The sequence below is a fragment of the Piliocolobus tephrosceles genome, chromosome 20 (assembly GCF_002776525.5).
Source record: "Piliocolobus tephrosceles isolate RC106 chromosome 20, ASM277652v3, whole genome shotgun sequence".
NCBI classification, from domain to species: domain Eukaryota; kingdom Metazoa; phylum Chordata; class Mammalia; order Primates; family Cercopithecidae; genus Piliocolobus; species Piliocolobus tephrosceles.
This window is the reverse complement of record NC_045453.1, coordinates 19,403,822-19,416,352: the sequence shown is the minus strand read 5'-3', so window position 1 is coordinate 19,416,352 and position 12,531 is coordinate 19,403,822. Positions and strand designations below refer to the sequence as shown.

General features: G+C 45.7%; 1 protein-coding gene across 2 annotated transcripts in view; it reads left to right on the top strand.

Moving 5' to 3' along the window:
- Positions 1-12,531, top strand: part of SLC13A3 (solute carrier family 13 member 3) — a 90,692-nt gene that overhangs the window by 38,491 nt on the left and 39,670 nt on the right. For both annotated transcript variants that reach the window (XM_023197058.3, XM_023197056.2), the window contains exon 3: positions 2,168-2,331. In XM_023197058.3, the coding sequence (XP_023052826.2) occupies positions 2,168-2,331 (164 nt within the window). The remainder of the gene's footprint in view (positions 1-2,167; positions 2,332-12,531) is intronic.

Below are 12,531 nucleotides of genomic sequence, written 5' to 3'. Positions count from 1 at the left end.
TTTTATTCTTAGAGGATTGGGTGGCCTTTAAAATAGGGGTGTTATTTTCATCTTATTTTTTGTTCCATGAACCCCTTTGGCAATTTGGTGAATCTTAAGGATCTTCCCAGAATAATGTTTTTTAAATGCATAAAGCACAACAGAGTTTGAAACAACAACTACAGCAAAATGCAATTATCGATAATTTTTTTTGTAAACACAGACACCTGCGCCCTGGTACAGGTAGGTACCGTTTTATTAACACAGCAACCGGCAAGACCGAGCAATGGGCCTGATCACAGCCATCATGTTGAGCAGCTTTGAGTGTTGATATTTCAAGATGTCTGCAGTGATTATAATGTCATTTTAAAGTATCAGGGATCTTGCCAGGCGCAGTGGCTCCCGCCTGTAATCCCAGCACTTTGGGAGGCTGAGGCAAGTGGATCGCTTGAGGCCAGGAGTTCAAGACCAGTCTGACCAACATGGCAAAACCCCTGTCTCTACCAAAAATACAAAAAATTCACTGGGCGTGGTGGCGCATGCCTGTGATCCCAGCTACTCAGAACGCTGAGGTGGGCGGATCGCTTGATCCCAGGAGGCAGAGGTTGCAGTGAGCCAAGATCACGATACTGTACTCCAGCCTCAGTGACAGTGAGACCCTGTCTCAAAAAAGAAGAGAGAGAGAGAGAGAGAGAGAAAAGCGAGAGAGAGACAGAGAGAGAGAGAGAAAATGTCAGGGATTTTTTTTTGGGGGTGACAGAGCCTCAGGCACTGCTCATACACCTGAACTTTGTTGACTGTTTATCACTGACGGAAATGCTTAATTTGATTAGATGTTAGCAAAATGAAGATACACATTTTCCCCCAATCCAGTTCTGAATTATATCCATAGACTTATAGTTATAAATCTGTTCTTTTAAGGGTTATAAGCTGAGGAGTGACATGGCCAGATTTGCATTTTTTTTTCAAATACATCTCATTTCCTTCAGATTTGCATTTTTTAGAAGATTCCTCTTAGTTGCCTTGTAGAGATCAGATAGGAGAGTACCAGAATGAGAAGCTGATACATCCCAGTTAGAAGGCCATTTAGAGTGTCCCGACAAGAGACAGTAGCAGCTTGGACTAGGAGGTGGCAGTGGAGATGAACAGATTGGATAGATTTGAGAGCAATTTGGGTGATAAAATTGACACAGGGGAGAGCGTAGGAAAAAAAGGTTCTGGATGACTCCTAGGTTTCTAGCATCATCTCTGTGCCAACTGCTCTGCTAGGCTCTGTAGCTGCGCCTCCTCCTAGAGGAGCTGCCAGTCCTGTGGGACAGACTCCATCTATGGAACTGATTCCAATGCCAAGTGCAATTTGATCTCCAAGGGGCACACCATGGTGTGAGAGCCTGCATGAGAGGTAGGGGGATGGGGGGAACTTCCTGGAGGAGGTCACATTTGAGCTTAACTTTGAAGAATGAGCAGGGCCGCTCTTAAATATATTCTAAAGTTACAATAACTAAAAGAGTAAGACACAAGTCTGAAAACAGATTTTTGAAACAGAATAAATCTAAAGGAAATCCAGATCTGAAGGAAGGATTATCCAGTAAATGGTGGGAGTTGGGATAATTGGTTTATTCTATTAAAAAATGGATTTACATCTTACTTTGTATTATGCATCTAAGTAAATGCCAGGTGGATTCAGAGTTCAATATAAAGAGAAAAAATCCTGAGATTCTGTTGGTGGGAATGGACCAAGCAAAGGCAGGGAGGCAGAGGAGTAAAGGCGTTGGATGCTGGTAAGAAGTTTGGCAGAGTCTCAGCAGGGTAAGAATGGGAGGGGAAAAGGGGGAGGAAGCGGAGAAGGCCATGAGGGAAAGATAGTGGAGTGTGTTGGTGCCCTGGCAACTTTTTTCTGAAATGGCTGTCATTGAAGATTTGGGGGCAAGAAAGAGAAAACGTCAGGCTTGAGATATCTTTATAACCTGGGTACCTGGGTACCTGTGGACAGTTCACTTAAACACATTGAACCACAGTTTTCTTAGATCTAAAATAAACCTGGTGAGTGCATTTGGTTTCTGCTTTGAGTCTCAAGTTTCCATCTGTAAAATGGATGGATTGGATTCCTCAGGCATGGCAAACTGGGACCAGAGGATCTCCTGGGCCCTGGGCTCTGGATTTGTCTCTAATGCTATTTGCTCTGCAGGCTCATCCTGGGGATGATGGTGACCACCTCGTTCCTGTCCATGTGGCTGAGCAACACTGCTTCCACTGCCATGATGCTTCCCATTGCCAATGCCATCCTGAAAAGTCTCTTTGGCGAGAAGGAGGTTCGAAAGGACCTCAGCCAGGAGAGTGAAGAGAATACAGGTGAGGCTGTGCAAAGGAATTGGGGCCAACTCCACCAGGATTTGGAAGTGGGAATGGGATGTCCAAAAGATGTCAGGGAAGGCCAAGGGCATGCACACTTATTGAGCACCAGCTATGTGTCAAGTGTTTTAATTATGACAATGACTGATAATTAGATAAGAAATCATGGTACCTTGGTTTTTTAAAATTTGCTTTTATTAAGCACATACTGTATACTGAGCAGTGAGTTGACCTCTTTACATACATTATCTCCCTTAACTCTCAAAACAGCTCTATGAAGTAGGTACTGTAATTAAACCTTGTTTTACAGCATCCAAAGAGATGCTCAGCATCACCAGTATTCAGAGAAATGCAAATTGAAACAATGACATTTTAATCAATGAGACAGGCAGAAATAAGAAAGCTGGTGAATCCCCATGTTGGCAGGAATGGGGGCCACAGGAACTCTCATGCACTGCTAGAAAGAGTGTGGACTGGGTTAGAGTTTCTTAAGGATCTTGTGCAAGGATTTAGTAACATTAAATGTGTTTATACTCTGTAACCCAGCAGTTTTGCTCCCAGACACCAAAGAAATTCTCTCATAGGTCCAGGAGGGAACACACATAGTGATATTCACTGTAGCGCCCTCTGTGCTGTGGGGAGTTAGTGGCTACGTGGGCTTTATCACTAGGCATGTAGCGATACAGGCAAAGGCAAAAATGGTGGGTACATGCCATTGAGCATTTTGCTGGTTTTAAAAGAGAGAAAAATTAGTGAACCATACACTTCTATAAATGGATCTCATAGAGCAGTTACGATTGCGGGTAAAAACCAGAATGAGATCTACAATACACCCTCCATATGTAAGCTGAAAATACACATGAACTACAAAACATTGTGTAAGAAATGTATAATGAAAAGCTACACATTAAACATATCAGAATGGTTGCTATGGAAAGGGCGAGAGTGGGAAATGGGGAGAGAAAGGACTAAAAAGACCCAATCAATTACAGAAAATAGAAGCTTTGTGCAGTAAATAGTGATAACGTATTATGAACAGAGGGATTTGATTCCCTCAATCCTCTGAACTTGTGTTCTTAACAAAACAAAACGTACACAGCCATTGTATTTCTAGATGACTATATTCAGGCTCCAAGAGGGAAATGATTTTCCCAAATCACATAGTGAAGTTAAAGAAGTCCAGGATCAATTCAGAGGCACAATGATGTCATGACTTTTCATTGGCGACTCTGTGGTTCCCCTGGTCTTATGGTTGCAAAGTGGCTGCCACATCATGTCACTTTAAAATGTCTTACTTTTAATTGATATAACTATTTTAAAAGGAAGATTTGAATTGATATATATGTGGGCAGAAATGGCTAGTTGAACCCCAGCATCGATTCTCTCTTTGTTCTTTTAGGAATAGAACCCAATGCTTTCCTCTCTGAGGAAAGGTTGAAACTACCAGCTCCCCTTGTGATAAGACTTGGTCAGGTAACTGAGTCTGGTCAATGGAATGTGAGTGGAAGTGATGTGTGCAACTTCCGGGTTCTGCCCTTTCTGCCAGGTAGAATGTAAATATGACCCAAAGACCCATCCCCAGGATGACTCGAGACCCAAAGACAGGAGCCACATCTTGAGAGATAGATGGCAGATCTGCCCCTGTGGCTTGGATCATTTACCTCAGTGAACACAACAAGCATTATCCATGAAACCATAGGTTTTGTATGCTAGTTCTAGTTTTTAAAATATGAATTAAATTAAATATATATCTGTTAAAACTTAAATGTTTATCCATGTACCATCTAAGTTAACCTCACTGACAGTCACATGAGTATTTCCCTGTCATACACTAAGGGATCCTGCTTATTTTATTTTCACGGCAGCCCTGAACACTAGAAATGATTATATGTACTTTACAGATGAAGTTCGGAGAGGTGAGATGATGTGTTCAGGATCATAGCATTGGCAAAGTGGCAGAGTCAGCTCTACGCAAGTGTGGGGTCTTCCATGAGGAAGGGAAGAGAAGCCTTATAGCATGGATTACCAAATTCTGTCTACAAATGACCAAATAATAAATACTGCAGGCTTTGTGGGCCACTCTGTTGCAACTACTCAACGCTGCCCTTGCAGTCAGAAAGCAGCCACAGATAAAACAAATGAGCAGGTGTGGCAATGTGCCAATAAAATTGTATTTATGGGTGCTGAAATGAAAATTTCATATAATTTTCATAACAGGAAATATTCTTCTATAGATTTTTTTCAACCATTTCAAAATGTAAAAGCCATTTCTAGTTGGCAGGCCACACAAAAACAGGCGGCGGGCTGGATTGGGTCTGCATATTTTGGTCACTGACCCCAGCTGTACAATATTGGCTTTCTTGACTTTCAAACTGTTTCCCTTAAGAGAACTGCCTGATGGTCATCCTGGGGTGGCAGCAAGCACCTGGGACTCTGCCCTTTCCCCCATTTCAACCCTAGTTAGACTTAGTTTATTCATTTTGTACACTGGGCTTCTAGGCAATGATAACCAGTGTTTACTGTGCACTTAGTTTATGTGCGGACTCTTAGGTGGGCCTTACATCTGAATGAGATGGAACAAGCATCGACCTCATTTAGAGAAATGGAAATTGAGGAAGGAATTAAAAAGAGTCCCCCCACCCCCCGTTACCCAGTTTCCAAACAGTGGCTCTGGTATTTTGAATCCAGGCTGGCTGACTTCAGAGCCTGCGTTCTCAGGCTCCATTATTCTGCCTCCCACATGAGACTTTTTACGAAGTGGCAAAGCAAATGATTGAAAGCCAAGTCCCTCATTATGAGAATAAAAAATCTGAGACTCAGGAAGGAGAAGGGACTTGCCCAAGGCCACACACAGTGCTGGCCATGCAGTGAAGTCCAGAGTCTTTTTCCATGCTGCAGGATGTCAGGAGGGAGGGGACCCTGGGGGTTGGGACAGATACCCGCCTTTACAGGCCGTGGGATCAGGGAGAAGGAATTGGTTAATGATCAGCCTCTAAGACCTAAAACAAGGCTAATTCCAGTGCGAAGAGAGCTATTCCCTTTCATCCAGTTCTGAGCTTTGACCAGGTGGCAGGAGGCGAGGACAGGGGTGGAGGGAGTAGAGATTCTGCCAGTGGGCTAGGAGAGGCACGAGGAAGTTTTAGGAGCTATAGGTTCGTGAGGGACATCTGTAGCACCAGCAGCAACCATAATCATCATGTGAGCTGAGCTCTCATTTTCAGAGCAAACACCACATGCCAGATACCATACTGATTTTTTTATACTCATTAGCTCATCTGATCTTCGTAATTGTACTGGGAGGTAATGATGCCCATTTTATAGATGAGGAAACTGAGGCTCAGAGAAGCAAAATGATTTGCCCAAAGTAACATGATGATTTGCTGAGCTCTGTCTGAATCCAGAATCTGTGCTTATAAGCACCTTGCCATGGTGCCTGGTACAGAGGAGGCAGAACCTAGGGCAGGGTGGGTCTCTCTGGATAAGACTCCAGAGGTCCTCAGACTTGGAGGGCAGCCCCTTTGCCTTTCTCCAGTTCCTTTACCCAGTTCTGTGCCCTGCACTATCCGGGGGACCCAGGGGCCATGTGAGTGATGGCTTTGCCAGTGTCCCTCTGCATGCACGCTCTCATTAGGTCCTCCACCACAGCCCTGTGGGGAGGCACTATTAGCATGCCCATTTTACAGAGGAGGAAACTGAAGCTCACAGCCATGATTGGCCCAATGTCCCTTGGCCAGTAAGGGACCCACCTGGATTTTGTTTTTGTTTTTTAGAGACAGGGTCTTCCCCTGTCTCCTAGGCTGGAGTGCAGTAGTGCAATCAGCTCGCTGCAGCCTCAAACTCGCGGGCTCAAGTGATCCTCTAGCCTTTGCCTCCCAGAGCACTGGGATTACAGGCATGAACCACTACATCTGGCCCTCCACCTGGCTTTTGAATCTAAACTCTTTCCCCTCCTTTTTTCTGTCCATAGACAGCTAGCTTGCCATCTACATCTTTCTTTTATAGGAAGGCCCAGGACACCACCCTTCACAACACAAGGGTCTTTAATGTTGGGTGAAGCGTTGTCTTCATCCATAAGCTAACCCACCTTCTGCAACTTTCCTCATCTATAAAACAAGGATGCTGCCTCTTATGTGAGAAACAAGAGCCAGGTACATAGGAAGTGGTTAATATATGGCAGTTGTATTAAAAACTACCTATGAGACTTCCAGGCATTGGAGGCACAGGTAATAAGACCTTCTACCTCGATGCACCTTGGCATTTCCCCTCCTACTTGAGCAGGATTGATTTGCTTCCTGGTTTACAATCTGTCTCCTCCATAGACTCCAAGCTCCGTGAAAGGCCTATCAATCTTTCTCATTGTCGTGAATCTTCACTGGTGCAGTCTTGTGCACCTAAGACACTGTTGGTACATAGTAGATGTTCAGTAAATGTGTGGAATTAATGAATACACAAATAGACCATTGAACTAACTGTTCTATGCCTCAGTTTCCTCAAACCTAAAACGGGGATAATAATCCTCACTACCTAGGCTGGCATGAGTGCTAAATGAATAAATGGACATAAGCCTGCTTCACCTGGGGGCTTTTGACCTTCCCTGGAGTGCTGTTTACCTAATTTGACACAAGAACTCTTTCCTGAGGGCCCTCTTCGTGTCAAACTTTAAGAACATCTTAGTCATACCAGGGAGGCTAGACCAGAGTTATCAGTTTCACGTCAGACCTGCTAAGTGCCAGGTGGGTGCCTTGGAAATGGACCAAGGTTCGGGGGTGGGAGATCCAAAGTTCTGGGTATAATCCTGACTCTGCCACTGACCCGTTGGGTCCTCTTGATCCCAACTTTAGCCCATCTCTCTGGGCCTCAGTTTTCCCAGTTGTCAAGAGGAAGGTAATAAACTTTGCATAGCTCTCTAAGGCTGCTTGGAGACAGCTGTAAGATCATAAATGTGAAAGTTCTCAGTCCCCTGGCCTGACACAAACTCAAGGGTTGGTATGATGTGAATAGGACCCTACAGAAGCATCAAGCTTCTAATCAACTGGCGATTTCTGAACCCAGAGAAGTCTCTCTGGGGACTTTGCCCCACTGGCCTGTTTCCACGTGGTCTTTTGGGTCACTGAGGACACAGGAAGCACAGAGGTGGATCCTGTGTAAATGCCTAAGAGCGCCACTCAGCACCAGGTTTTCCAGTTTCATCTTCTTGACTTTACCATCACCGTCGTCATCATCATCATCATCAGAAAATCCCTGGTATTAACATTTTTTACATTGCTAATCTCCGTAAGGAAAAAGCAAAACTCCTTTCTGATCTTACATGATAAAGCAAATTACTGTCTAGAGTTCTGCATGTACAAATACCCTTCACTGCCTTATTTATAGCACATACAATCTCTTATCAGGGCTCTTCAACTCAGATGCAGAGCAAACGGGGTCAGATGGGGGCTGTGGCACACTGGTGAGCTCAGTTTCCCTATCTGTAACCTCAGACAAGTTGCTGTCCACCCTGGCTGCATAAAGGAATCACCTGCACAGCACCCAGGTGGGAAGAGGGTAGAGTGAGCTAGAGATGGTGAGGGCTGGGGTCACCAAGTCAGAGTTCTTACTCTCTGGCCATCCCCTGGGAACAACTTTGCCCCCAACCTTAGTGTGCTATTAATAATCCCTCGCTTCCTACTTCAGTGCCCCGGACCCTGGCCTCATGCATGGCATGTGGACCTGTTCCCAGCACTCGTGCCCAGGGGCCCTTATTCCTATGGCCCAGGGCAGCTGACTCAACTTTCACCTTCAGGCCCCCGCAGGGGGTCCACAGAGCCAGCTCCAGTCACAGGAAAAATGACACAGTCAGCCACCAGGAAATCCCGTTCCCTCAGTACCAACGGGGTACCACGAGAGCAGCCTGTGGTGGGGAAGAGACTTCCCCAAGCCGCAGGCGAGACAAGGAATGTCCACATGGCTGTGTATGTGGCCTGACTTCCATGTGAAGGAAAATCCCATGTGAAAGAGAAAAACAATCAAACTTCTTTTGTGTCTTGCTTGGGTTCCTAAAGAGTGCCAGTGGCCTTCACCAAAGACCCCAGGAATACACGAGTAATGAAACAAGCTGAGTTATCATTTACAGCAGCAGTAAGGGGGTAGGGCACACATGCCATGAGCTACCCTGAGTGTCTCAGGAAGAGGTTATTAAAAGGAACCCAGGACAGGATCTGGGCTGGACGTTGGGCACTGAGAGAGACCAGAGGCAATTCTGAGCTGGGTAAGGAAGGAGAAGTAACTCATTTAGCAAGAGAGGGGGATGTTGGAATTTTGAGGGTGTTACAACCACCTTGCCCTTAGACAAGATTATGAAGTGGACTTTGCATAGTCTCAGAGTGTCTTTGTCTGAGGTCAGTGTTCTGTTAGATTGTGGAAGTCCAACAGGAGAACAAAGTAACCTGGCTCTGAGTGTCAGAATCATTCCGTACGCTCTGTTTTCTTCTTTCTCAACGGTAACCCACATTTACTGAACTTTTGCTAGTACTCAGCGTCCTGTTAAATTCTTTCTGTCTTTTTTTTTATTATTTTATTTTATTTTATTTTTTTGAGATGGGGTCTTGCTCTGTCACCCAGGATGGAGTGCAGTGGCATGATCACGGCTCACTGCAGCCTTGACCTCCCCAGCTCAAGCAATCCTCCCCGCTCAGCCTCTTGAGTAGCTGGGACTACCCAGCTCTGTTGAAGTCTTTATATCAAGATTGGTAAACTGTGGCCCTTCACATCCAGCCTACTGCTTGATTTTTATACAGCCTGGGAGCTAAGAATTGTTTTCGTATTTTTAAGTGGTTGAAATAAATCAAAAGAAGAAAAATATTTTGTGATGTGAAAAATTATATGATATTCAAATTTCAGCCCAGGCGTGGTTGCTCACGTCTGTAATCTCAGCACTTTGGGAGGCCGCGGTGAGAGGATCGCTTGAGCCCCAGAGTTAGAGACCAGCCTGGGCAACAGAGCAAGACTTCCCTTTTACAAAACAAACAAACGACAACAAAAAAAAACCCACAACAATTAGCTGGGCATGGTGGCACACGCCTGTGGCCCCAGCTACTTGGGAGACTGAGGTGGGAGGATCACTTGAGCCCAGGATATCGAGCCTGTTGTGAGCTGAAATCATGCCACTGCCTTCCAGCCTGGGCAACAGAGCGAGACCCTGTCTCAGAAAAAAAAAAAAAATTGTTTTTTGATGTCCCCCAAATAAAAGTTTAGCCACACTCAAGCATTGATGTGTTGTCTGTGGCTGATTTTCTGCTCCTATGGCAGAGATATGTTGTTATGACAGAGACCTCATGGCCCCCCAAAACCTAAAATGTTTACTCTCTGGCTTTTTACAGAATTTTGCTGATCCCTGCTTTTAATAGGTTAACTCTTGTTTTTTGTTTTGTTTTTTTGTTTGTTTGTTTTGAGACGGAGTTTCGCTCTTGTTGCCTAGGCTAGAGTGCAGTGGTGCTATCTCGGCTCACTGCAACCTCCGCCTCCCAGGTTCAAGCAATTCTCCTGTCTCAGCCTCCCCAGCAGCTGGGATAACACCCATGCACCACCATGCCCAGCTAATTTTGCATTTTTGGTAGAGACGGGGTTTCTCCATGTTGGTCAGGCTGGTCTCGAACTCCCGGCCTCAGGTGATCCGCCCACCTCAGCTTCCTAAAGTGCTGGGATTACAGGCGTGAGCCACTGCACCCGGCAGTAGATTAACTCTTTAATCCTCATGACAATCCTAGAGCGGTTACTTCCATCTTATAAATTAAAGAACTGAGGTATAGGGAGATTAAGGGATATACCCTAACCAGGGTTTCTCAGCTTCATTACCAGTGACATTTGGGTGGGATAGTTCTTTGCGGGGTGGGCTGACCTGTGTATTGCAGGATGTTTAGCATTTCTGGTCTCTAACTAATAGATGCCAGCAGTACTTTGCCCTTCCACCCAAGTTGTGATAACCAGAAATGCCCCCATACGTTGCCCAACGTCCTTTGGGTACAGAATAGGCCCTTGCTGGGAACCACTCACCTAAAGTCAGATAGTAAGTGACGGAACTAGGATTTGAACCCAAGACTGATGTGTTTGGCCACCAGCCACGCACCCAACTCCCAGGGGTGGGTTATTTTACTCTTAGTGGTGGTTCTAGCTGCAAGAACATTTAATTCATTCTAATTTTCTTTTCCCCAAAACACTGTCAAAGGCTGCTGGGGAGTCTGGTCTATCAAGCAGAGCAATAACTTTATTATTTTTGTGTGTTTGTTTTAAGAGACAAAGTCTTTCTCTGTCACCCAAGCTGGAGTGCAGTGACATGATTATACCTCACTGCAGCCTCCAAGTCCTGGGCCCAACTGATCCTCCACCTCAGCCTCTGGAGTAGTTGGGACTACAGGCATGCACCACCACACCCAGCTAATTTTTTAGAAAACATTTTTTAGAGATGGAGTCTCACTATCTGGCCCAGGCTGGTTTCAAACTCCTGGGCTCAAGCAGTCCTCCTGCCTCAGCCTCCTGAGTAACTGGGATCATAGGCATGAACCACCACACTCGACCAGAGAAATAACTTTAAAAACAAAGTCAGCTCCTGTTCTGAGCCTCCTCTGCTCAAATGCTACCCTAGTTCCCACATGACTCAGAGGAGAAGCCATAGTCCTTCCTGTGAGCTCTGAGATCCCTGCATGATCCCACCTACTTCCTACCACCTCTACCCCTGCCACTTCTTTCACCTTGCCTCCTCTTACTCTTCTCCTCCCTTAGGCCCCTGCAGCCCCACTGGCCTCCCCTTTGCTTCCTGGGTGTGCTCCCACCCCAGGGCCTTTGCACCTGTTCTTTCTTGCCCCAGATGTTTGCATGGCTCACCCCCTCACCTTCAGGTCTTGGTTCGAAGTCAAATTTTCCTTCTCTATCAGACTCTCTTTGAGCCTTGGTGTCTCACCCAAGGATGCCTGGCTCCTTCCCTGCCTCACATGGCATGCATCTTCATTTGACATACTGCATATGTTAATTAGTCATGTGTGGTCTGTCTCCCCCACCAGATATCAGCTCCATGAGGACATGGACTTTCATCTTTTGTCACTCAGCACCAGGTACATGGGAGGTGCTCCACAGCAATTTGCTAATGGATCAATTGGCTAGGGTTCATGTGCCCCAGTTGGGCTCTGGGTTCCAAGTTGCACCAAGCTCTTATCTCAACATAGCTGAAACACATCCACCACTTATTACTCTCAGGGTCTCTATGGTCACCAGCCAAATCCAGCCACCATCATCTTAGATGGAAAATGCAGCAGATCCAGAACTGGGCTCCCAATTTCCATTTTTGCCCCTTCCCCTACATCCATTCTCTCGGACCAGGCCCAGAGATGTTTGCAAAATGTAAATCATATTGTCTTGGGCATTAAATCCTGCAGCAGGACCCCATCCCTGATTTAGTTCCCATTGGCCTTTGCCCACTCCGTCCCCATCCCCCATCTCCCCTAGGCTTTTCCTATACACCTCTTTCCCAGCACGTGGGGCTTCCTCAGTTCTTCATCTCAGCCAAGCGCCTCCTTACTGCCAGGCCTTTGTGCTTGCTGTTCCTGTTTCCTTGCACCCTCTTCCCAGGGCTCTTCATAGGATGGATTCCATTTTATCCTTGAGGTCTCAGATCTGATGCCATCAGCACACAGTGTCTTCTCTGTTGAAGAGAGAGCCCACCTACTCACCTCTCTACGTTCCAGTCACATTGCCCAGTTCTATTTCCTCCATACATTTGTCCCTACCTAAAATTTTCTTTATTTGTTTATTGCCTGTCTTCCCTTCTAGAGTATGACCTCCATGGAAGCCAGGGGCCTTGTTCTATATTGTTCACAGAGTACCCTGAGAACATAGTCAATAACACATAGTAGGTGCTCAATAAATACTTTTTGGATGAATGAATGAATGAATGAATGAACAATTGGGGTCATCCAACACATTGATGATTCATTACCATTCATAGCTGGCCTTTCACAACTTTGGCAATGGCTGCTCAGGTAAGCCTACGCTTGAGTTATGGATTGTCAAGCAGCCCTGCAGCTAAACCCCTACCAACAGGCCTGGGCACATCTTCACATATGGATGGTAGGACAGGAGGATAAAATGCTGAATGATTTTTCTTTTTCCTTTCCTTTCCTTTTCCTTTCGTCTCCTCTCCTCTCCTCTCCTCCCCTCCCCTCCCCTCCC